Source organism: Miniopterus schreibersii (genome assembly GCF_964146895.1).
Source record: "Miniopterus schreibersii genome assembly, chromosome: 1".
Classification (NCBI taxonomy): Eukaryota; Metazoa; Chordata; class Mammalia; order Chiroptera; family Miniopteridae; genus Miniopterus; species Miniopterus schreibersii.
This window is the reverse complement of record NC_138101.1, coordinates 142,724,225-142,749,100: the sequence shown is the minus strand read 5'-3', so window position 1 is coordinate 142,749,100 and position 24,876 is coordinate 142,724,225. Positions and strand designations below refer to the sequence as shown.

Sequence of the window (24,876 nt, the reverse complement as noted above, 5' to 3'; positions counted from 1 at the left end):
GGCTGGGGCAGTGTTAAGACCATGCAAGCACCCTGAGCAAGTGCCCAGAGCTGAGGTCTCTCCAAGTAGCCTCCTGCCTCAAGTGTTCTCTCCCCAGGCTTTGGGCACATAGCAGAAGAGGGAGCCTGGCAGGAGAGCCCAGCGAAGTCTGGTGGCCAAGAGTTGCTCAACCAGCTGTGTGTTGAGGGTGGCTGGTCAGTGGAGGTTCCAGGTCTCAGCCAGGCCTAGAGGGCCGGGAGGGGGAGTCATGTGTGGTGGGTGAGGGGTGTGATTGCCTCACTTGCACCTCATTTTCATGGGGAGGAAGTGTTGAGAAAGAGGAGCTGGGTGTTCAGCAAACTTTGCTTATTCAAAAATGCTCAATCCCAGCTGGGCGCTGCCCCACCCTCAACTCCCACTTCGAGGGTGGTCCCAGCCTCCTCAGGCTCTGGGAGGAACCCCTGTGCTCTGGACCCCCTTCTGTGGAAGCCCCTTCCCTGGTCACCTCCTTGCTTCCTCCTGTCAGTCCCTGCCTGGGCAACAGTCTCCCCAGTTGGCCCCATATCGATCCCTGTCTAGTCCCCCACTGCAACCGGGGGAGCAGGGATACTCCTGTGACTGGGAGGCCCCTGCTCCGAGCCGACCGGGCCTCCTGACCCGCTGTCCTGAGCAGCACAGAGAAGGAAGCCCTGAGCAGGAAGTGCTGAGGCCAGGGCGACAGCGGGGGCGGGGGCTTCAGGGAGGGGAGCTGGCCTCTCTGGGAAGGAGCGGCAGCCACAGCCCCCGCTGCAGGCCTGAGGAGGCTGATTTAAAAGGCAGCCAGGCCTCTGTCTGAAGCACTCAGCTCCCGGCCCAGCCACCACCACCGGTGGGCTGCAGGAGCACCCAGACTTCCGCACCAGCTCAGGGCGTGTGCCATGTGAGCCCAGCCTGGCTTCCCTCCTGCCTGCCCTCCTCCTGCCGGCCTCTGCCTGTCCAGCTTCTCCAGAGGAACACTGGCACCATGTCTGTGCTCAACCCTGTCCTGCTGCCCCCCAAAGTGAAGGCCTACCTGATCTCCGGGGAGCACTTCATCAAATGGGACGATGTGAGTGGGGCAGGGGCTGTGGGCTGCTGGGGCACTGGGGCAGCCAGCTGGCTGCTAGGGGCTTTGCCAGGGTGGGTGGGTAGGTTTATGTCTGTCAGGACTCAGGCGCCTGTGTGACTCCGCCGGGCAGCTGACACAGTGCCTGGAAAAAAAAACTTGGGGGTGAGGGTGTGTGCCCCAACATACGTCCCTGGGCTGCTGGGGCTAAGGCCCTGTGTCTGGGCGTGAGAAGCTGGTGGGCTGCCTACGAAAAAGTTTCTCTGGGTTTGTTGCTCCCAGTCTAGCCTTAGTGGAAGGAAAGTGTGCCCCAGAGCTGAGGCAGGGCCAGAAGCAGAGGCGAACCAGGTCCCTGCTCCCAGCAAAGATGCCCCACTCCTGCCCCATTAGGGTACCCAGACTGAAATTGTTCACCCCTCCCCACCTATCCCTGTCCCAAGGAAGCCCTGCTTTCCCCTAAGTTGCTGTGGGGTAGCCACAAAAGGCCCCTGGATCCCAAGTGAGAACTGGAGGCTTCTGTTCCCAGGGACCCTGGAGGGAACAGACTGACTTCTGCTTCTGGGGGCTACTCTCAGCTGGGCTGACTGACTCCTGCCTGTCTGTAGGGGAAGGCACTGCTTTGTCTTGTACTGTCTCCACTGTGTCTGTTCCTTCCCAAACTGGGGCCTGCTTTCCAGCCTCTGGTCCTTCCAGACCCCAGGGGCCAGGATTCTCTTGGGCAGATGAGGAGAACAGTATGGGGACCCTTCTTCAGGGAGGGGAGGCTGCTGGGCTGGCCCTGAGTGAGAGTCAGAGGGGCTGGTCCCAGGAAGGGAAAATGAAGGCTTGGGAAACGATGTAGGGGGTGGAAGAGAGGGCCCTTAGGGCTGGCTAGTCCTCCTTACAGGTGGGTGAGGGGGCTCTGGGTCTGTGAGTTAAGGTAGCCTGGGGCTCTCTGCCTTTGGGGCTGGGCTAGGCTGCATAATCTAGCTGCCATGACTATGGGGAGGAGGCCATGGCTAGATGCTTTCTGCTTCCCTAAGGTTGTGTGGTCGATGTGGCACGGTGGTGGCATGTCTCAGGAGCCTGTGGAATGAGGGAAGTGGCTCAGATGAAAAGTGAAGTGGCCTTTCTCAGTTCCTCTGGGAAGTGTGTGTAACCTGACTGGGCAGAGGGTCATTAGGGGTGGGGACATGCTTTGTGGCCTTCTCTGCAAGCCAGCACCTGGGTACCTGGCTGCCCCACTCTCCTCCCCAAGGCAGGGCACTGGGCAGCCTTCCTTGATCCTGACTTCCACAAGCAGGAACCTCCCAAGCCAGTCACAGGGCACATGGACCTATGAGCCCGGGTTCTGCTCTTGGACTGGATTCAGCCCAGTTAGCAGGTGACTTGGATATGTGGTGCCATGTTGAATAAGCACAATGCACAGGATGGAATCAACTCCCAACTTAATTTTGTCTTCCAGGCCCCTTTACAATGTATTTGCTGGGAGAAGCTCTCCTCCTGCCCATGGAAGGAAAATCAGGCAGCCATAGACAATCCATTTGCTCTCAGGGAATACAATCCTATGCTCACTTTTCCTCACAAAGCCCAGTCTTTTTTCTTTTCTTTTTTTAATCTTTATTGATTTCAGAGAGAGGAATGGAGAGGAAGAGAGAGAGATAGAAACATCAATGATAAGAGAGTCATTGATCAGCTGCCTCCTGCATGCTCCCCACTGGTGATCAAGCCCACAACCTGGGCCTGTGCCCTGACCAGGAATAGAACAGTAATCTCCTGGACCATAGGTCAATGCTCAACCACTGAGCCACTCCCGCCAGGCACAAAGCCCAGTCTTATTTCAGAAACAGTTAAAATTAAAAAATTCAACCTTCAATAGAATAACATCTTCTGCCCTCCATCCACTAGGAATGGTTTTAGGTGGGCTGCAGGCCTTCTGGTGGGATTCCCTGCTCCCCTTCCAAGCCCCAATAGGGATGGGGTGCAAGGAGGGAGGTGAGAAAGGAGTACCAAAGTGCTTAATTGAAAAGTATCATCATCAACTGGCTCGTGTTCTCTGAGCCTAGCAGAAGGTCCAGATTTATTCTTTCTCTGGTGCACATGTTTGGGTATTCTCAGGAGACCTTCCCCATGCTGAACTGGGGATCTCTTGCTTAGGGTCCTCCTGCTATATGTATTTCAGGAGGCCACTTGCAATGGCTTCTTCAGCCCCTCTGAATCCAGTTACCACCTTCAGCCTCCTGTAGCTTTGGACTCTTTGCCCCTCTCTCCCACAGGCCCACTCCGGACCCCAGCAAATGCCACGTGTGCATTGTCCTAACAGACTCTAGGAGTGAGGCTCATCCAGCACACCAGAGTCTCTCTGTCTCCAATAGTTAGCTGATCTGTCACCAACTCGGTTTCCTGGGCAAGAGTCAGACCCAGTCTCTTATGTCCCACAACAGCAGGGATGACAAAAGCTCTCCAAGTGCAGTTAAACCCCTCATTAGGTTTAAAGTGAGGGGTCGGGCACCTCAGTCCTCCCTTAGGGAGGGAAGGGAATGGAGTTCACAGCACAGCTTTCTCCAGAATTAGTCTCTTCACAAAGTGTTCTCTTTCTTAGTCCTTTAAGCACCTCTGATCTGAGAAGCTTTTCTTTGACCCCTTCCTTTGTAAATGCTGCATTTGATTTGCTCTGGTGTGCAGGAACTACCATGTGTTGTGGGAAACTTGAACTTTAATATCTTGTTACACAGGGGTGGGCAAAAGTAGGTTTACAGTTGTTCATATGGAGAATAATGCAATAGGAGGTCCAAGATGGCAGCAGGTTGAGTGGAAGCCACACTGACACTCTCCCAGGACCAAACTGGAATTATAACTAAAATATAGAAAAACCACCCTGACTAATCAACTGCAACTGAAGACTAGCTGGGGAGCACCCTCATAACCAAGGACGAAAAGTGGAGACCCCATAGAGACTGGTGGGAAGTGTGGAAGTGTGAGAAGGCTGGCTGGGCTCCCACAGGCAGCAGTTGAAGGTCCAGAGGGATATCTCAGCTATGGGGGGTTCCCACTGAGAACTCTGGGGCCTAAACCCCAAGCTAGGCTCCTCAGCCCAGAGCACAACAACTGAGAAAGATACCCATATAACATCTGGCTGTGAAAAGCAGCAAGGTTTCTGTCTGCCAGGGAGAGACAGCTGGAAATACAGCCACCCTTTTAAAGAGCCAATGCACAAAGTTTCGCGTGCAGCCACTCACCTTGGGCTCTGGCGGAGGCAGAGTGGACTAGAGCAGTGTGAGGAGAAGCTAAGGGGGCTGGCTGGGAGAATAGATCTTGGAGGGCACCCTTCTGGACCCCAGTGCTGAGTCATTCCCCCATATGGCAGAGGACATCTTCCTCAGGCAAACATTTACCTTGCAAGAAGCTTTTGCTTGGGGGGGAATAAATTGCCCCACCCTGCAGGTAGACCTCTGGCCCCATTCCAGGGAGTTTCTACAGCCTGAGGCTCCATAAGAGACTGAATAATAGCCTGAGGGTGCTTTGAGTCTTTGCCTGATTTGCTTCTGGACCCAGGTCTTGGGAAAGCAGGCCTCAGTGCACATCTTAGTCCTATCCAAACACACCCAGCCCCAGCAGAGGAAAAGAGAAGCTGTGGAGTGTGGAAAACTTCAAACAAGGTAATCAAAGCCAGTCACAAACAGCGTCTGACATTGACCTGCTCCAGAGACCATCCAAAAGACTGGGAGTCTAGCAGATCTACCTAATACATAGAAACAAATCCAAACAGGCAGCCAAAATGGGGAGACAAAAAAATAAGCCCCAAATGAAAGAACAAAAGAATTCTCCAGAAGAAGAGCTAAATGAAATGGAGATAAGCAACCTATCAGATACAGAGTTCAGAATACTGATCATAAAGATGCTCAACAGCATGAAAAAAGATATAGAAACTATAAAGGAAATTAAGGATGACATAGTAGAAATAATAATTAAAAAAACATTGGAAGGAATGAACAGCAGATTAAGGGAAGCTGAGGATTGGATCAGCAAATTAGAAGATGGGGTAGGAAAAAAATCACTCAATCAGAAAACTAAAACCAAAAAGCAATTAAAAAACAGGAGGATAGTTTAAGGGAGCAGTGGGACAACATGAAATGTAACAATATTTGCATCATAGGAGTGCCAGAAGAGGTTGAAAATAAGCAAGGGTTAGAGAACCTGTTTGAAGAAATGATGGCAGAAAACTTCCCTAACCTGGTCAAGGAAAAAGTCACACAACTTCTGGAGGCACAGAGAATCCCAAGCAAGAAGAATCCAAAGAGGCTCACTCCCAGACATATCATAATTAAAATGCCAAAAATTCAAGACAAAGAGAGAATCTTAAGGGCAGCAAGAGAAAAGCAAGCTGTAACCTACAAAGGAGCTCCCATAAGGCTGTCAGTTGATTTCTCATCAGAAATTCTGCAGGCCAGAAGGGAATGGAATGAAGTATTCAAGGTAATGCAAAACAAGGATCTGAAACCAAGACTACTCTATCCAGCAAGGTTATCACTCAAAATAGATGCTAACATAAAGAGCTTTCCAGACAAAAAAAGGTAAAGGAGTTTATCACCACCAAACCAGCATTGCAGAAAATGTTAAAGGGATTTCTGTAATAAAAAGTTAAAATAGAGAGAATGAGAAACATAGGCATAAAGAAATAAGATGGCAATAGATAAGTACCTTTCAATAACTACCTTAAATATGAATAGATTAAATGTCCAAATCAAAAGACATAGGGTAGCTGAATGGATAAGAAAACAAATATATGCTGACTATAAAAGACCCACCTCAGAACAAAAGACTCACACAGGCTGAAAACCCCCCAAAAAACCAAACTTCTGGAGGACTTTAAAGGAGAGATCGGCAGCAATACAGTCAGAGTAGGGGACTTTAACACCCCAATGACTTTACTGGATAGATCTTTCAGATAAAAAATCAACAAGGAAACAGTGAACCTAAATGACACACTAGGTCAGATGGATTTAATTGACATTTACAGAACATTCCACTCCACAGCTTCAGAATAGGCATTCTTCTCAAGTGCACATGGGACATTCTCAAAAACAGACCACTTGTTAGGACACAAAACAAGTTTCTACAAGTTCAAGAAGATTGAAATCATATCAAGCTTGTATGATTTCAATCTTCTTGAACTTGTAGAGACTTATTCTGTGTAAATGTAGAGACGTTTACACAATGGCATACTATGCAGCTGTAAAAAACAAAGGATCCCTTACCCTTTGAGATGGCATGGTGGGAACTGGAAAGTATTATGCTAAGCAAAATAAGCCAGTCAGAGAAAGACAAGTGTCACATGATGTTACTCATATGTGGGATCTAATGAACAAAATAAGCCTATGAACAAAATAGATCCAGAGACATAGAAGCAGGGAACAGACTGATGAATCTGAGGGAAGGCAGAGGTGGGTGGGTGGGTTGGGATATATTAGCATATAGACAATACAGACAATAGTGGATACAGACAATAGTGGGGTGAAGGCCTGGGGGATGGGTTCAGGGTGGAGGGGATCAATGGGAGGGAAAGGGGACATTTGTAATACTTTCAACAATAAAGATATTTTTTTAAAAAAAATTCAAAATGGCCTGGCCAGGCGTGGCTCAGCAGTTGAGCGTCGACCTAGGATCCAGGTTATAGGGGTTTGATTCCTGGTCAGGACACATGCCCGGGTTGTGGGCTTGATCAATGACTCTCATCATTGATGTTTCTATCTCTGTCTCCCTCTCCTTTCCTTTCTCTGAAATCAATAAAGATATATTTTTAAAAAAATAAAAATAAAAATTCAAAATGATGAAAAGCAAGAACCTACAACCAAGATTACTCTACCCAGCAAAGCCATCATTTAGAGCTGAAGGTCAGATAAAGGGCTAAGATAAGAAAAAGCTAAAGGAGTTCATCATCACCAAACCAAATGAAATGTTGAAGAATCATCTTTAAGAAGAAGCTAATGAACAGAAGAAACTGACAAACAAAATAGACCCAGAGACACTGAAGCATGCAACAGACAGTTGTATCTCAGAGGGAAGAGGGAAGGGGAGTGGGGGGTGGGAAGAAATTAACCAAAGAAGTTATATGCATATATGCATAACCCATGGACACAGTCAATAATGGGGTGAAGGCCTGGGGAGGGGGTGGGAGCGAGGTGGAGGGGGTTAATGGGGGGAAAATGGGACACCTGCAATACTTTCAACAATAAAGATAAATTTAAAAAAAGAAAAGAAAGCAATAATTAATAATAGTATAAGAATAAACTGTTTCATGCACTTACAACTATAGACCTACTTTTGCCCAGCCTTGTATATGCATACAAGTATCATTACAATCAAAGGTAGCCTGTGTGCCCTGTGATCGGAACAGGAATTTAGAAGTGAGTTCATTCATCATTCATTCACTCGCTCTTTTAGCAAACCTGGGGCACCAGGATCATGGTCTAGTCCAGGCTTGTTTCCTGGGAGTCCATAAGCCCCAGGGGATTTCCTGGATGGGCTTCTTGTCTGAAAACAAGCCCCCATCCAGCCTGCTGCAGAAAAGACTTTTCAGAAGAGGTGAGGCTTTTGCTGGTCCTTAGTGGTGTTTCAGGCATGGTAGCATTGGATGCTTAGGCTTGGAGGTGAGAACGCACTTTGTGTCTATGCAGCAGTTGGATGGATGGGGTGGAGGGAGCAGTTCATGGAGGGGAGGACTGGGCATGTGGGAAGCTAGATTTCAGCTGGATTGTGTAAGGCCTTGGATGCAGGCACAGGAGTTGGGTTCTTGGCTCTCACTGTGTTGAGCAATTCTGGAGGCAGTATGGACCCTTAGGAAAGATATTCTAACCCCCTTGGCTGAGCTGTGGCCATTAAAAGCAGGGTAAGGTGGGGGCCAAGACCCTGTTTGGGGTCTAGAAAGAGAAGCTCTCTTTGAGGTTTAGAGGGGAAACTCTCTTCTCTTCCAGAAATGCCATTTCCAATCCTCTATCCCTCCCCTCCCCTCCCCTCCCCTGGTCCAGAGCTTTTGAGGCTTATGCCCAGCCCTTAGCTCTGGAGAACGAAGTGAAATGCCTGCAGATTCTTGGGACAGCCACTTCCTAGGGAGATGGTGAGCTCTGAAACCCCTGGTGTGGGCCAGGGAAGCTTGGCCTGAAGTCTCAGAGCAGGGTGTTGACTCTTTCTCTCCGCAGGAAACAACAGTAGCCTCCCCGGTTATGCTCTCTGTGGATCCCAAGGGCTATTACTTATACTGGACATATCAGAGCAAGGTGAGGCAGCTCCTACCTACAGTGGCCCTGAGCTCCTGCTAATCCATGGAGTCAAGCAGCCTCTTAGCAATGGGGAACTGAAGGTGTGGATGCTGGGGAGTGTAGAAGGACCTGGAAGGGTGGCTCTTGGGGATCGCCTGTGAGCAGGGGCTGTTTGCTTTGGGAGGGAGGATGCAGTCACAACAACCATGCCTGCCTCGGGCCCAGATGCTCCAGCCCTAGCATCCTGTGGAGAGAGAGAGAGGGAGAAAAAAGAGCTGCTACTGAAGACTGATTCTCTGCCAGTGGCTGCAGGTGAATTGAGGGCTCAGAGAGATCAGAGAAGGGCCTCAGCACCCAGGCAGAGGAAGGGAGGGAGAACCTGGTGAGAGTCCAGGATGGTGGCGGTGAGGCCACAATTACAGGTGGCTACGGTGAGTAACTGAAGTGGCCAGCGAAGAAATGGACCGAGAGGAAGGGAGGAGGGTCACCAAGAGTAGGGAGAGTCTGACGGCTGGGAAGGCTGGGGTCCGGGCAGCCCCCACACAGTTTTGGCATCTAGAGAAGGCAGTTGGCCAAGATGTGAAGGGGCGTGGAAGCTCCCTCCTTGCTGCTCTATGTCCACACCCTTTCTTTGTTCCCACCGGGCCCCTTCCAGGAAAAGGAGTTTCTGGATATCACCAGCATCCGGGACACCCGCTTTGGGAAGTTTGCCAAGATTCCCAAGGTAGGTGGGCTCAGTAGCAGCTCAGGTTCAGCATGGTCACCAGCTCCACGGGGTTGGGGCAGCAGTCCCTGGTGAGTGAAGAGAGATTCCTGGGCTGGGCAACAGGGCCTCCCCTGAGCCAAGGAAGGGGTGTGGCTGCTCCTGTCTCAGGGCCAGCTCTTGCCCCTAAATCACCCCAGGCTGTCTAGGAGGTATTGCTTACACCCCCTCCCCCCCCTTCCTGGTCAACTCCCTGATTGATTTGCCTAAATTTGCTTAATGCTTGTAGAAAGATTGGAAGAAGGGATTGGCAGGAGCCGGATTCCCTGAGACAGGGAGCTAAGGCTCTATCTTCAAATGAAAAAATGGCAAACAAGATACATATGACTCTCAGACCCCATGGCCTTGGTTAATCTCTTTCCATGGGTTTCTCCCTCCCGGCCCAGCCCCTGAAGTCAGGGATAGGAAGATGCTGGGGCCTGTGGCTCCTGAGGTGGGAATGGGATTCTACCCCAGTGGGCAACAGTTCAAGGGCCTGAGGGGGAGGGACAGGGGGCGCCACAGCAGGCAGGGATGAGCCTTACCTTGTCACCATTGCTGCAGAGCCAGAAGCTCCGGGATGTCTTCAACCTGGATTTTCCTGACAACACCTTCCTGCTGAAGGCATTCACTGTGGTGTCTGGCCCTGATATGGTGGACCTCACCTTCCACAACTTTGTCTCCTGCAAAGAGAATGTGGGCAAGGTGCTCGGGGGTCACCTGGCCTGGGGCTCAGCACCCGGACTTCCTGAGATACAGGCCTGGCCATGGGTTGGTGGGGACACCTTCAAGGTCAGGGGCCTGACTGCTGTGCTCTGTGTCCTGCAGGACTGGGCTGAAGATATACTGGCTCTGGTCAAACACCCGCTGTCAGCCAACGCCCCCCGCGCCACCTTCCTGGACAAGATGTAAGTACCTGCCTGCCTGCCTGGCCACAGAGTGTGGGACTAAGTGTTCAGCCCCAGGGCCTGACAGGTTGCTTTCTGCCCCACCAGTCTGGTGAAGCTCAAGATGCAGCTCAATCCTGAAGGGAAGATTCCTGTGAAGAAGTGAGTCTCCCCTATCGCCTCCCTACCCTTATGTCCAGCTCCCCAAAGCCTTCCCTCTCCAGGCATGACTCCTCTCTTTGCCTCCTGCCTTTCTCTGCTCCTTCAGTTTATTCCAGATGTTTCCTGCTGACCGCAAGCGTGTAGAAGCTGCCCTCAGTGCCTGCCACCTCCCCAAAGGCAAAGTGAGTGGTTCCCCCTTCCCCAGCCCACCCTTGTCATCTGAGCTTGCTCTGACCAGAGGGCCACTTGGCCAGGCTGGTGGGGGAAGGAGAGGGTAAGAATGATAACACAGTCCCAGCAAATAGCCCCAAAGCCAGTTAACCCTAGAACCACTGGTTTCTGATACACAGAGACAGAACCAAGCAAAGGGGGTGAGCTGCTCCGGGTTCTGAGCAGGTTGGTCTCCCACCCCTGGGTGGCGGTGGGGCAGGGGTTGGTGTTTAGGACAAGCAGCAGGGATGGGTGCATTCCCAGTCCAGCCTTGGAATGGAAGTGGAGATGAATGTTTTCAGCCTGGAGGAGCGAGGTAAGGTCAGTGGGCACAGGAGGCAGTCTACAGGGATCCGAAAGCTGCAAGAAGGGACTAGTCTGCAGGGTGTGGGGAGAGGCACCGAATCAAGGATGTAAGCTGCCAGGACAGACTTTAGCTCAACACAGAAAAATGTTTTTCTCTTTCTTTTTAGTTAAGTCACTAATTTTAAATTACAGGTTGTATGCAGGTGTATTGTGTAATACACCCATAAGGTATATTATGTAAATTACAAAAAGGAGCCCTTCTGGGCAGATGCAGGCCTGAGCCAGGGTTCATGCCTGGCAGGGGAAGTGGACCTCAGCCCCCTGACCCCCTTGGCCATGCCTTTGTACAGGGTACCACCTGCACCCCATGGAGTCTTTTCTCCTGGTAAGAATTTGGAACATTGTAATTAAACTAAGACCTCACTGATCACTTGTCTCCCTGAATCCCAAGAGGAATACTTCCCTCCGAGTCACAGCTTTATGGAGCTCATGACCCCTGGGTGAAATCAGCCACAGGGGATACAAGCATGGGGTGGGAGAGAGGGTGGGAATGGGCTCCTGCTGAGGACCCCATAGCCAGCATAGCAAGCTTCAGTCAATACACATCCACCCTCCTTTCTTAATGCCTCCTGATCTCCCACCTTGGCTAAGTCCTCCTGATTTGTCAGCTCTGCTTGTGTCCCAGTAGGGGCCACTGGCCCATCTTTGCTTAAAGCTGATAGGTCCAAGATCCAATCTTAGGGAGATCCATTCTAGCTCTTCTGCTCCAAAGTAAGAGTAATGTTGGCTTTCCAATATGATCCTGAGGACATATGATGGGCATTTCTGGGATGGAATGCAAAGGCACAGAATCCCTTGATGCCACTAATCTACTTTCTGTTTCTATTTCTGTGGATTTGACTATTCTGGACATTTTGTGTAAATGGAATCATACAATATGTGATCTTTAATGTCAGGCTTTATTCACTTAGCATGTTTCAAGGTTCATCCATGTTGTAACAGGCATCAGTACTTCATTCCTTTTTATGGCTCAATAATAGTCCATTGTATGGACATATCACATTTTGCTTAGCTCTGCACTAGTTGATGAACCTTAGGACAGTGTCCACTTTTTGGCTATTATGAAAAATGTTGCTATGAACATTCACATACACAATTTTGTCTGAACATGTATTCGCAGTTCTCTTGGGTATAAACCTAGCTGTGGAATTATTGGATCATATGGTAACTCTATATTTAACATTTTGAGGAACTGCCAAAGTGTTTTCCAAAGGGATCACACCATTTTACAGTCCCATCAGCATTGTATGAGTGTTCCAATTTCTCCATATCCTCACCAACACTTGTTATTGTCTTTTTTTTCTTTAATTTTAGTCATCCTAGTAGAAATGAAATGATATCTCATTGTGTGTGTGTGTTTTTAATATATCTTTATTGGTTTCAGAGAGAGGAAGAGAGAGGGAGAGAGAGAAACATCAATGATGAGTCATTGATCAGCTGCCTCTTGCACGCCCCCTGCTGGGGATCGAGCCCCAAACCCGGGCACGTGCCCTGACCAGGAATTGAACTGCAATCTCCTGGATCCTAGGTTGATGCCCAACCGCTGAGCCACGCCCAGCCAGGCTCACTATGGTTTCGATTTGCATCTCCCTAATGACTAATGGTATTGAACATCTTCCCATTTGTTTATTAGTTTTTGAATATCTTCTTTGGAGAATTATGTATTCAAATCTTTTACCCATCTTTCAATCAGCTTATTTGCTTTTTTACTGCTGAGCTGTTCCTTCGTAGATATCTGATTTGCAAATATAGGGTGGGGCGAAAGTAGGTTAACAATTGCTTTTATGGAAAATAATACAATTATTAATAATAGTACAAGAATAAATTGTTTTTCTTACAACTATAAACCTACTTTTGCCCCCCCCCCCATTTTCTTCCATTCTGTGGATTGTCTGTTCACCTTTTCGATGGTGTTCTTCAAAGCACAAAAGTTTTTAATTTTCATGAAGTCCAAGCCATATTTTCTTATTGCTGTTCCTGTGCTTTTTGGTGTCTCCAACTATTATTGTTGACTTGTCTATTTTCCCCCTCGATTCTGTCAGTTTTTACTTTATGCATCTTGGGACTCTCTTGTTAGCTGTACTATTTACATTCAAACTGCTTCTTTTTGAAAATTTACCCTCCACTTAAAAAATAAAAAGCTAGCTCAGTACTCTGCAAGTGTGAGCACCACTTACTTCTGACCTCTTTTCCTCCTCATTCTGGTCACTCTTAGTTCCAATCCTGCCCCAGCCAAGGGACTGCCCAGTGTCTGAATTCAGGGGCAAAGTAAACCAGCTAAGCATGCTCTCTGCCCAGCAACCAGGGCCTGGAAAAGTGGGCACTCAGCATGTCCTTAATGCTCCTCTGTCTGCCCTGAGCCGTCCTTGGGACCAGGTCCCCGTGTACTGGGCCTAGTTTGTGGATCTCAGTGCTTAGAAGGTGGAGCAGAAGTGATCAGGTGACTCTCTCCCCAGAATGATGCCATCAATCCTGAGGACTTCCCACAATCTGTCTACAAGAGTTTCCTCTTGAACCTCTGCCCCCGGCCAGAAATAGATGAGATCTTCACTTCCCAGTGAGCTTCTTGGGTTGGGCTCAGCATGGGGAAGGGGTGGTGGCTAAATTCCTACCTGCTATGCTGACAGTTAGGAGGGTTCACTGGACCAAGGGGTTATCTGGAGACCTGTGCTCTTCTTTCTGGTCTGCAGCCATGCCAAGGCCAAACCCTACATGACCAAGGAGCACTTGACCAAATTTATCAACCAGAAACAGAGGGATCCTCGCCTCAACTCCTTATTGTTCCCACCAGCGCGGCCTGACCAGGTGCAGGGCCTCATTGACAAATATGAGCCCAGTGGCATCAACGTGCAGAGGGGTGAGGATCAGTTGAAGCCCTAATCCCCTGTGGGCTTGTCCTGGTCTGACAACTGGGCTGTGGCCCTGAAAGTTATCCCCTGCCCCCCAGGCCAGCTGTCACCCCAGGGCATGGTGTGGTTTCTCTGTGGGCCGGAGAACAGCGTGCTGGCCCAAGACAAGCTGCTGGTTCACCAGGACATGACGCAGCCGCTCAATCATTACTTCATCAACTCCTCGCACAACACCTACCTGACAGGTGGGCCCCAGCCACCTCACTGCTGACTCCTTTTATGGGGGCTGCTCCTGTCCTCTGAATTCCTCCCGGGGTTGCCCATGGGCTGCCATCAGTACAGAGCATGCTGGGGTGGGGTGGGGGAGAGCCCTTGAGTGAAGCCCCTGCCCCGCCCCCTTGCCCTGGCCCAGCCGGCCAGTTCTCAGGCCTCTCCTCTGCTGAGATGTACCGCCAGGTGCTGCTGGCTGGCTGTCGCTGCGTGGAGCTGGACTGCTGGAAGGGGAAGCTCCCCGAAGAGGAGCCTATTATCACCCACGGCTTTACCATGACCACAGACATCTACTTCAAGGTAAGACTCGGAGTGTGGAGGCTGGTGGCGGAGGCACTAGGGAAGGGCCCTGGTCCCTAAGTTTTCTGGGTATGGAGGCCATAAGCAGGAGGAGCAGCTGGGGGGCCTCGGAACAGAGTGGGGATTAGAGGGGACCAGAGGAGACAGGGGACCAACAGTGGCCCTCCAGCTCTAGGTGTGTGTTAAACCTGGGGAGAGTGGAAGGGTGCCATTGGGGGGGGGGCTGGAGCACTGACCTCCCCTCCACCAAGTCCTCTCTCCTTTAGGAAGCAATTGAGGCGATTGCAGAAAGTGCCTTTAAGACCTCCCCCTATCCTGTCATCCTGTCGTTTGAAAACCACGTGGACTCGTGAGTATCCAGGCCCGTTCAGCCTCATTCTCTGCTCTGTCCCCGTCTCTGTCCTCCCCCCACTATCCCCGGCCCCTGCCCATGCCCTCCACACAGTCTCCTCGAGACCCCAGGCTCTCCTGCCTGTGCCCCTGCCTCCCTGACCTCCTGTGCTCCTGATGACCCAGATCAGGGGTCCAGAAGGATGGCCAAGAGGAGGGTGGTGCTGCTGAACCTCACCCCACTTCTCCTCCCTGCAGACCCCGCCAACAGGCCAAGATGGCTGAGTACTGCCGGACCATGTTTGGTGATATGCTGCTCACGGAGCCCCTGGAAAAGTTTCCAGTGAGTGGCCTTCACTACGGGGCATCTGTGTTAGGCACTGTGCTGGGCTTTGGGGGTCTGTTAGTGACAAAGGTGCAGTCCCAGCCCTCAGGGGAGAAAGACAAGGCAACCAGTGGCTGCTGTGGGAGTGCTGGGGGAGTCCTGATCTGTTCTTGGGGATCAGGGGAGGCTTCCTGGAGAAAGTGACGGCTAAGCTGAAGCCCAAGGGAGATACTGGGTTTGTGTCGGTGAGAGTGGGAAAGGAGTTCTAGGCAGATAGAAGAGGTGAGAGAGAACATCACCGAGGAACTGGGAGCGTTGGGCCAAGCAGCGGCTTAGCACAGGAGGGGGAGTGACGAGGGGAGAGGCTGGAGGAGCAGGCAGGGGCCATGCTGAGAGCTTGATGTGAAGGAACTTAGGCTGCACGCTGACACCCTCTCCTCTCCCACAGCTGAAACCAGGCAGCCCCCTGCCCAGCCCCGAGGATCTCCGTGGCAAGATCCTCATCAAAAACAAGAAGAACCAGTTTTTGGGCCCAGCAGCCCCCAGCAAGGAGCCGGGCGGGGAGGCTGAGGGCAGCTGCCCACCCAGTGCCCCTGTGGCGGAGGACACCCGTGAGTGAGCCTGGGAGGAGTGGGGATCAGGGCGGGGGTGAGGGACTGGGCCTGGAGGGAAGAGGGGGCTGGGCCTGGAGGAGACCTGCTGGGAGCCAGCCTGGGGGGCCCTGCCCCCAGTGCTGACAGAGTGGTGTGTGGCAGTGTTGGCTGCTGAGGAAGGGGCTGAGCTGGAGGAGCAGGTGGAGGAGGAGGAGTCGGAGTTGGGAAACCTGGATGAAGAAGAGATGAGGAAGATGCAGTCAGATGAGGTGCGTGGAGACAGCCCGGAGGCCCTTCTGCCATCCCACCGAGTCCTCCAGCAGGACATGGGGCCATGTCCCTGGGCTCTGGGCTCCTATTCTTCACTCTCCTCTCTCCTCTAGGGCACAGCGGGCCTGGAGGTGACGGCCTATGAGGAGATGTCCAGCCTGGTTAACTACATCCAGCCCACCAAGTTCATCTCCTTTGAGTTCTCTGCCCGTAAGTTCATGCGGGTGGCGGTGAGCTGGAGGTTCAGCGAGGCTCAGGAGGCCCTCGGGAAGTGTGTCCCAACACCAGGCACTTTCATGGGTGGGGGTAAGAGGAAGGGGGTTGTCCCCCTTCCTTGGACTGGGGGCCCTGTCTATAAATATGCATCAGAGGAGCCAGGCCAAAGGCTTAAGTGGCAGTGGCTCCCATTTCCCAGTACTGAGGAATTTGGCACCAAGCAGAATGCTCTGGAGTTTATCGGTGACAGGCAGGTCCAGGTTGTATATGACAGGCCCCCTCAGTGGGGCTGGCTTGGGGCTCCCGCAGCCTCCTGCAGGTTCTGTGGCTCCTAAGCCCAGAAACCCCAGCCCCGGGGCATGAGAACTGCTGGGAGGGGGTGGAAGGCAGAGAAACCAGCCAGTGCACACCTACTCCTTGTACCCTTCCCTTTCTGTGTACACCGTATTATTTTTCTTCCCCGGACAGACACACAGTGCCTTCCTCTCCCCCGCTGTGCCTGTCCCCAACATGATCACCTCCTTCTGTCTATACTTGTGCACCTCTGTAACCTTATTTCCTCACCCCTGAACCCACAACCTGCACCCTTACCTGTGCTCACCCATGGCATGTACCACCCTTGGCGTGTACCTCTCACCCCGGTACCCACCCTTTGTGTTTACACCCTGAGCGTCGCAGCATGTTCCTGACTCCTGGTCTCATCCTCACATGTTCCTCATACTTTCTGTCCCCACCCAGGGCAGGAACCCCTCACCCTCCAGGACCGTGGCCCCCCCATCCCTGTGCACACCCACCATGCATGCCCTTTCCCCCTGTACACACTATTACCCACACAGATCTGCACATCCCACCCCACCCTGGGTTCACCTCCCTCCCTGAAGCCTCAGGCCTCGGTGGGAATGCTGGGTTAGAGGCATCTCTGTGTTGGAGGTAGCTGCACCAAAGGAAGGGGAGGTCTGCGGGACTACCTCAGCCTGATAGAGACTCCCCCTCATATTTCTCCCCCACACAGAGAAGAACCAAAGTTATGTCATCTCTTCCTTCACGGAGCTCAAGGCTTATGACCTGCTCTCCAAGGCTGCAGTGCAGTTTGTTGAGTATCCTTGAGGCCTCAGTAGCCAAGGTCCCTGGTTGGGGTAGAGGGATGGGGACAGGGTTCAAAAGGGGGGGCTGTTGGGTACTCCTGGTGCAGCCTCAGGCTGGCTGGCTTCCTATACTCTGGAGCAGCTACAACAAGCGCCAGATGAGCCGCATTTACCCAAAGGGCACCCGCATGGACTCCTCCAATTACATGCCCCAGATGTTCTGGAATGTTGGTTGCCAGATGGTCGCCCTCAACTTCCAGACAATGGGTGAGAGCACTCCCTTAAGACCCTACCCCTCCCACCTTCACCCCATTCCTGGAAGGTGGTCTTTAGAACAGACCTGGTGTTCAGATGTTTGTTTAGGCTAGGGGTGGGGAACGTCCGGCCCATGGGCCTTATACAGTCGGTGAATCATTTGGTCTGGCCCTGCCAAGGCAACCGCAGGCAGGACTCAAAATTCAATAAATCTAGGAGCTTTTATTCATAGCTAATTTTTAAGTTGATAATTTTGTATGGCCCTCAAATGATGTTATAAATATCCAAATGGCCCTTGGCAGAAAAAAGGTTCTCCACCCCTGGTTTAGGCTCTGGGAGCCCGTGCAGGTGTGTGAGTGTTTCGGGGCAGAAAGGCATTAGCTCATGCCTGTGTGACTGCACATATATGAGTGTGTGTGTGTGAAGATGCCAGGGTGCTGGCATGGGTTCTGGCTGCTCCTTGAGTGGGTCTGTGGAAATACCTGCTCCACTGGCCTCAACTCCCACTGTGAGCCTGAGATCTGGTTGTGGCTTTGGTCCTGCTGATGCCAGGTTGTGGGCCCTTTCTGAGAGAAGAGACACCCTAAGAAACCAACCAGACATGAGAAACCCTCATGCCCATGGTCCGTTCAACCTCTGGGTTCACAAGACAAGAGAAAGGCTGAGAAATGTGGAAATAGAGATTGGGTGCAGACACAGAGTCGGGCCTTTCTCACCAAGTGCCCTTGTCCCCCAGACCTGCCCATGCAACAGAACATGGCGCTATTTGAGTTCAATGGGCAGAGTGGCTACCTTCTCAAGCATGAGTTCATGCGCCGGCCAGACAAGCAGTTCAACCCCTTCTCGGTGGATGGCATCGACGTGGTGGTAGCCACCACCCTTTCCATTAAGGCAAGGCGCTGAGGTGGACAGGTGGCTGGGAGGGCTGGGGTCTTGAGGAGAAAGACACAGGAGCTCCATTCTTCTACTCCCAACCCCCTCCCCTGATACCCTGCAAACTTCAGCCCCAGCTAGTTCCTGCAGTAGCAAGTTGCCTTGGAAACTGCCTCCTCCTCAGCCTTGGAGGCTGCCTCTTGGTCCCCATGGAAACCAAGGGGAAGGACTGAGGCTGGGGTGGGGGAGGGGAGAAGCGTGAGCAAAGTTAGGCTCTAGGAACCCCAGGCCCTGGGAAAGAGCCCTATTCTTTCTTTGCCTGGGGAGGGAGGTGGGGAGGCCCACACCCCTTCTTGAATGCTGGAAACACCCGTCAGCAGAGCTTAGTTGTAACCCTTGAGCCACACAGCTTCTATTCAGTGGCCAGAGTTGAGTGGGGCTCTTCACAGTACCCAAGAATGGATGCTTCAGCTCGGGAAGCTAGAGGCCCCAGGTGCTGGGGAATGGCCTGGTAGGGCAGCTGATGCCGGCCTCCCACGGGCTCCCACCTCCAGGTAATCTCTGGGCAGTTCCTGTCAGAACGCAGCGTGCGCACCTATGTGGAAGTGGAGCTGTTTGGCCTACCTGGGGACCCCAAGAGGCGCTATCGCACCAAGCTGTCACCCAGTGCCAACTCCATCAATCCTGTCTGGAATGAGGAGCCCTTTGTCTTTGAGAAGGTGGGAGGCTAGGGCAGGGCAGGGGCTGGGGCCTGGGCAGGGTAAGGGCTGCCCCTAGGTCTCGGCTTCTGTTTGTAGAACAGAGGAAATACATAAAGGGAGGCCCTTGGGCGTCCTCCTCTCGCCACCCCTCACTTTGTGCCCTCCTAAATTTCAAGAGCCCAAAAAGCAAGTTTACAGAAGTGTACTTGGTGGGCAGGTTGGATGTGTGTGCATGTGTGTGTTCATGTTAGGACCAGAGGCAGAAATGTGAACTCTCAGACCAGGGTGCAAGGTCCCATGGGGTCCCAGGGGGTCTTTTGTCCCCACTAGATACTTGTTGACAAAGCTGTCACAGGCTGTCTGCACCAGGACCCCCAAAGCCCTACTCCCCTGTGCGGACCAGCCACGGCATGAGCTGTGAGGCTGTTTGTGTGTGGCCTAGTGTGTGCCTTCTCTCCTCACCAAATCTGGTCACACCTACTATGGTCTCACACTGACCCCAGACTTCTGAAACTAGAGAGGGAGTCAACTTGGCCACAGTCTCCTCCCCAGCTTGTCCTGTCCCAAACTCTCCCCAGATCTTGATGCCTGAGCTGGCCTCCCTCAGGGTGGCTGTGATGGAGGAAGGCAACAAGTTTCTTGGACACCGCATCATCCCCATCAATATTCTGAATTCTGGTAAGGGTAGGGGTCCTCCTTCGCTGTCCCCAGTAGGTCTGAGATCAAAGTCATCATCAGGAGCCTGTCCAGAGGGTGGGGCAGCTTCAGGGAGGTGGCCCTGAGACTTTACCTAACCCTTTCATGTTATCAGCCCTACGGAGTGAAGCAAGAATAATACCTCTCCAGGAAACTGACAGAAGTGGGGACTCTGGCCACCTAACAGAATGTCTGTAATTTTCTGAAACCACTGGGGCAATTTTCCAAGTAGCTGACACTTACTGGGAACTTGAAATGCTTTAAGGCCTTATAACATTCTCACTTAATCCTAATGGTAACCACAGGAGATAGACACTGTTATCCCCATTTCACAGATGAGGAAAGTCTCAGAGATTTAAAGTAACCTGCCCAAGGTCACACAGCCAGGAAGGTGCAGAACCAGACTTGGACTCTGGCCTCTCTGACTCTCAAACCAGAAGCCTTGAGTGCTGGGCTGCTGGCATGCTGTGCTGGGCAGCGATGGGCTCTGCTCACTGTCCGCCCTGTCCTGCCCCACAGGATACCACCATCTGTGCCTGCGCAGTGAGAGCAACATGCCCCTCACCATGCCTGCGCTCTTTGTTCTCCTGGAGATGAAGGACTATGTACCTGACACCTGGGCAGGTTAGGAGGCCCACAGAGTGCTGGGAGCCCAGGGCTGTGCATTTCCCCTCCCCCTGCCTCAAGTCAGCCTCCAGAGTGGGGCACGCCAGGGTATCTTGGGGTAGGTGAGGATTTGGGAGGCTGCCAGGTGCTCTCCATACCAGGCCTGTTATGCCTCTGTGCACCCAGATCTCACCGTGGCCCTCGCCAATCCCATCAAGTTCTTCAGCGCCCATGATAAGAAGTCTGTGAAGCTCAAGGAAGCCATGGGAGGTCTGCCTGAGGTCTGTGTCGCTGGGTTCATTGCCCGGGCCCCCCAGGAGCTTTGCCCTCTCTTCGGGAAGATGAGGGCGGGGCAGTGTCCAGGGCTCAGGGAGCCAGGGCTGTTGGAGCCATCTTCCTAACCTGCTCTCCCTACGCAGAAGCCCTTCTTTCCCGGGAGTCCAGTTGCCAGCCAGGTCAACGGGGCCCCGGCCAGCAATGGGTCAGCAGGTACGCACTGTGGGGGTCCTGCCCTCTCTGGCGGCATCCATAGGCACTTCCCAGCCTGGCGGCAGATCTTGAAAAAACTAAGACTTTAACCTGCGGAAGGGAACACTGTGTCTGAAGCCTTAGCAACGAGAAAGTGCACCTCAGGGGTCCCATGCTGGTACCCCCAGCGGGCCGGGAGGGGCGGAGCTGAGCCAGGGGACCCCAGGGCACCTGGCAGCCCGTCCTGTGGCTCTTGCAGCCGCCGGGGCCGGGGCCCAGGCCGGGGAGGCCGCGAAAGCAGCTGTGGGTAAGGCCTGCTGGGTCCGAGTGGTCTTGAGGACGAGCTTGGGGAAGGTTCGGGTCTCCAGGGAAAGGCGGGGGCTCCTGGGCGGCGGGACACCTCACCCGGGTCCCCGCAGAGCCGCGGACCGCCAGCCTGGAGGAGCTGCGGGAGCTGAAGGGCGTCGTGAAGCTGCAGCGGCGGCAGGAGAAGGAGCTGCGGGAGCTGGAGCGGCGCGGCGCGCGGCGCTGGGAGGAGCTGCTGCAGCGGGGCGCGGCGCAGCTGGCCGAGCTCGGGCCGCCGGGCGCGGGGGGCGGCCTCGGGGGCTGCAGGCTCGGCCCGGGCAAGGGCTCCCGCAAGAAGAGGTAAGGGCAGTGGCGGCGTCCTGCCCCCCGCGGCGAGAGTGCGGGCGTTGGAGAGCTCAGGACCTGTTCCCACGTGGCCTCCGCAGGACCCAGCCCAGGGAGGAGGTCGCCGCGTCCCGGCTGGGCGAGGGCCCCGAGGGCGCGGACCCGCGCGCGCATGAGCTGAGGGACAGGCTGGAGCTGGAGCTGCAGCAGCAGGGCAAGGAGCACTACGAGTGTGTCCTGAAGCTCAAGGAGCAGCACCTGGCCGAGGTGACGGGGTGGGGGAGGGGAGAGAGCTACAACCGGACCAAATCCACACCCTCCGCACAGCAAAGGGCTTCTGGATAAGCCGGTTTGCTAAACCCATCCTTCCTTTCCCTACAGAAAATTGCCAAGATGATGGAGCTGGCCAGAGAGAAACAGGCTGCAGAGCTTAAGACCCTCAAGGAGACCTCAGAGAAGTATGACTGCCTCCCTCCCAAGCCTTACTCTCACCTCCCAGGAGGCTCAGGACCCCACAGGACATCTCCCTAATGTCTGTATCTCTACAGTGACACCAAAGAGATGAAGAAGAAGCTGGAGGCCAAGAGGCTGGAGCGGATCCAGGCCATGATGAAGTCTACCACTGACAAGATGGCCCAGGAGAGGTGAGTCCTGGAAGAGAGGCCCAGGACTCAAACTCCAGGCCCATTGCTGAGCAGGAGCCACGCCAAGTGGGAAGGGGTCTCCCAACAGAGGATCCTGACTCGCTTCCCAGAGATGTGCCTGTCCCCTGGCTCTTGAAAGTTAATGTTACTTCTGTCACCTCTGATTAGAGTGACTTCCTTACACAAAACACAGATGTCAACACCATTTGACCAGAGAGGAGAATTTAAGGGAAAATCAAGCAGGCAAAGAGGGAGGTGAAATCTTGGGACAGCAGCTTCCCACTTGGGCTTTCCCACACACCCCCTGAAGGGCAGTGCGAGTTAGTGAGGAAGCCTTCCTTTCAGAGGGCCCCCAGGACTTCCAGTGGCCACTCAATCCTCCTTGGGTTTCCGTTTCACCCCTTTGGCTTGTTCCTGCCCCTATTGCATAGCCCTTATTTGGCCTACACCCTGAGGAGTCTTCATCTCACCCAGTTCTTCCCGGGGGCCTCCTGCCCTCTCTGAAACTCCAATCACCCCAACAGGTTGAAGAAAGAGATTAACAACTCCCACATCCAGGAGGTGGTACAGGTCATCAACCGGGTATGTAACACTGTATCTTTCCCAAACACACACACACACACACACACACACACACACACACACACATTCACACTCCATAGGAGAGAAGGGTGGCACTGGGCCTTTACTTTGCCCTTAGGAGATATACTGTCCAGAGTGGCCCATGAAGCTCAGGAAGGTGGGAGATGGTGCAGAGGATGGGGAGCCCCTAGGCCAGCCTGAGGTTCTGTCTTTCTGTGGAGTTTGGGGTACCAGCCTGAAGAGGTCTGTCTCTGTCCAACTGCCCTTAATGGAAAGGATATGAACTAGCTAGCCAGGTGATGATGGGATTGGGGTGGGTGGGTGAGAGGGAGCCAGGAGTGCTTCCTGAGGCTCCAAGGAGTCTGAAGAGGAAGGAAAGCCCTGCTGGGAAGGACCTAAAGCTCCCCTGGTGTTAACAACAGTAACAGAACTCCCAGCTACTGAGTCGTGACCTTATTGCAGACACTAAGTCAGGTGCTTCACATGAACTATCTCTTACAAACCTTCAGGATACGGTGAGACAGGTACTATTATCCTGATTTTACAAATTAAACAAACAAACAAAAACAGAAACAATGAAAACTGTTAGAAGATTAAGGAATTTACCTAAGTCTTATAGTCTTATAGCTGGTTGGCTGGGATTGTAGCTGGATGCCAACCCAGACTGCCTGTCTGTGCTGTCCTGATTCCCTGCCTCTCACCCCCACCCAGATGACAGAGAGCCTGGAGAGGCACCAGGAGAAGCTGGAGGAGAAGCAGGCAGCCTGCCTGGAACAGATCCGGGAGATGGAGAAGCAGGTGACAGGAACCACCACCCTGGCCCCCAGCAGAGTTGGCATGGCTCCAGGGTGTAAAGGGGCCCTGTTCCAGGGACTTTCCAGTCAGGAGATGGGGGGGGAGGGGGCAATGACCCCTCACCAGTGGGTCACAGGTGCTGATTCCTGTGGGACCCTAGGACTCTTTCACATGAGGCAGATCTCTTTGCTTGGTTGGTACCCCCTCTCCTGAGAGGCTTCCTGATGGGCTCCACTGTGCCCCATCTCCCTCCCACCCCATCTCCTGGGAGCTCTGAAAAGACAGGACATCTCCTTGTTCCATTGCCCAGGGGAAGGAGAGTGGGAAGGTAGCCCCTCCTGAGCCAGGCTGTGGTCCTTGCTGTCCCCACAGTTCCAGCAGGAGGCGCTGGCAGAGTATGAGGCCAAGATGAAGGGCCTGGAGGCTGAGGTGAAGGAGGCGGTGAGGACCTGCCTCAGGGCCTGCTTCCCCTCTGAGGCTGAGGACAAGCTTGAGAGGCCCTGTGGGGCCTCCAGGGAGCTGTGTGAGCAGGAACCACTTACAGTCAACACAGACACCCAGGAGAGCTGCCTCTGATACCCTCATCCAACTGGGACATTCTGCAAGGACATCCCCCCTTCTGTTGGATGGGGCTCCATCCCGCCAGGAAGAAAGGCCCCAGCAGCCCCAGCTCTCTGAGGCTGTGGGGAGCTGGGTTCCCTTGGACCTTGGAGCCCTCTCCTCAACAGCCAGGCGAGAGGAGGAGGCAGGGACCAGATACCATCAGGGCAGGGGCCCGTCTGAGGCCTAGAGGTCCTCTCTAAGCTGACGTCCTGCTCCTCAAATTAGTGTCACATATTTGTTGAGGGCAAAAGAATGTCGACTGGGAGGCAGGAAATGGGGTCCTGGCCTCACCCTGCCTTTCCTAGTATGCAACTAGTGGTGCCCACTCTGGAATCAGTCTCCTCGCCTGGAGGGTTAGGCCTGGCACCTGGAACCTCCATTTAGCACCCAATTCAAGCAGGACCCATTCTGCCATAAGGCCCAGGCTTCTAGGCCTCATTTTAGGCCTGCCCTGAATTGGCCTCACTGTCAGCTCCCTGATACAGAGCCTGGCACCACCTCCAAGCTCCCTGGGGACTGCTGCCCCCAGCATCCCAGGCTGAGGCCCCTTGCTTGGCTTCCTGCCTATGGGGAATGGGAGGCTGACATGAAAAAGCTGCCTCAGCTGTCTGGCCCTCAGGCCGCTGAGACAACTGGGGCTGTGGCTGGGGGTGAGGGGAGAAGGGTGGTCTTTTGGGCACTTTCCCACCCAGTGCCTGGCTAACCTCTTTTCCTAGTCTTGGGGGGGATATTTCCTAACATGTACCACAACTCAGGCTGCCTGACAAGGTCATTGGTTTTCTTTCCTGACTTTATGAGATTTATTTATTTTTCCCCTTTTTACTCCTACTAAAGAACTCTGTCCCAATATTTCCTGCCTAAGCCTGCTTTTGTTCTATAGTTAAGAAATGGGGAGGGGGAAGGAGAATGCCCTGAAATGAAGCAGGCTGCAAAAAAACCCTTGGGAGCTGAAACCCCGGCTGAGGTGTCCTTCAGAGTCCAGCAGAATGGCCCTGCCTCTAGCCATGAAGAGGATTCACTTCCCTTTCTGCCAGCCCTGATGCTACAACCACTGGAAAATGATGTCACCCCTCTTCTCCACCCCGACCCCCACCCAGATGTGGCCCTTGTCTATACC

The 24,876-nt window shown here is 53.2% G+C and overlaps 1 protein-coding gene across 2 annotated transcripts; it reads left to right on the top strand.

Annotated features, from left to right (window-relative positions):
• The first annotated feature begins 756 nt into the window (after window positions 1-756).
• Window positions 757-24,608, top strand: PLCB2 (phospholipase C beta 2). Of its 2 annotated transcripts, XM_081140485.1 has the most exons (31): window positions 757-1,066; window positions 8,242-8,319; window positions 8,957-9,025; window positions 9,608-9,748; window positions 9,872-9,951; window positions 10,039-10,092; window positions 10,199-10,274; window positions 13,125-13,225; window positions 13,359-13,525; window positions 13,616-13,762; window positions 13,930-14,087; window positions 14,354-14,436; window positions 14,676-14,760; window positions 15,191-15,353; window positions 15,498-15,604; window positions 15,719-15,815; window positions 16,834-16,918; window positions 17,049-17,173; window positions 17,898-18,052; window positions 18,589-18,753; window positions 19,314-19,413; window positions 19,951-20,055; window positions 20,224-20,318; window positions 20,457-20,526; window positions 20,925-21,150; window positions 21,237-21,402; window positions 21,517-21,593; window positions 21,684-21,779; window positions 22,304-22,361; window positions 23,073-23,159; window positions 23,529-24,608. In XM_081140485.1, the coding sequence occupies exons 1-31, from the start codon at window positions 983-985 to the stop codon at window positions 23,730-23,732; spliced, it is 3,504 nt and encodes a 1,167-aa protein (XP_080996611.1). In that variant the 5' UTR covers window positions 757-982; the 3' UTR covers window positions 23,733-24,608. The 2 variants fall into 2 exon arrangements, with proteins under 2 accessions (XP_080996611.1, XP_080996612.1); XM_081140486.1 differs by lacking the exons at window positions 17,898-18,052; window positions 19,951-20,055; window positions 20,224-20,318; ... (6 more) ...; window positions 23,073-23,159; window positions 23,529-24,608 and having other exon boundaries at window positions 19,314-19,393.
• Window positions 24,609-24,876: the final 268 nt, after the last annotated feature.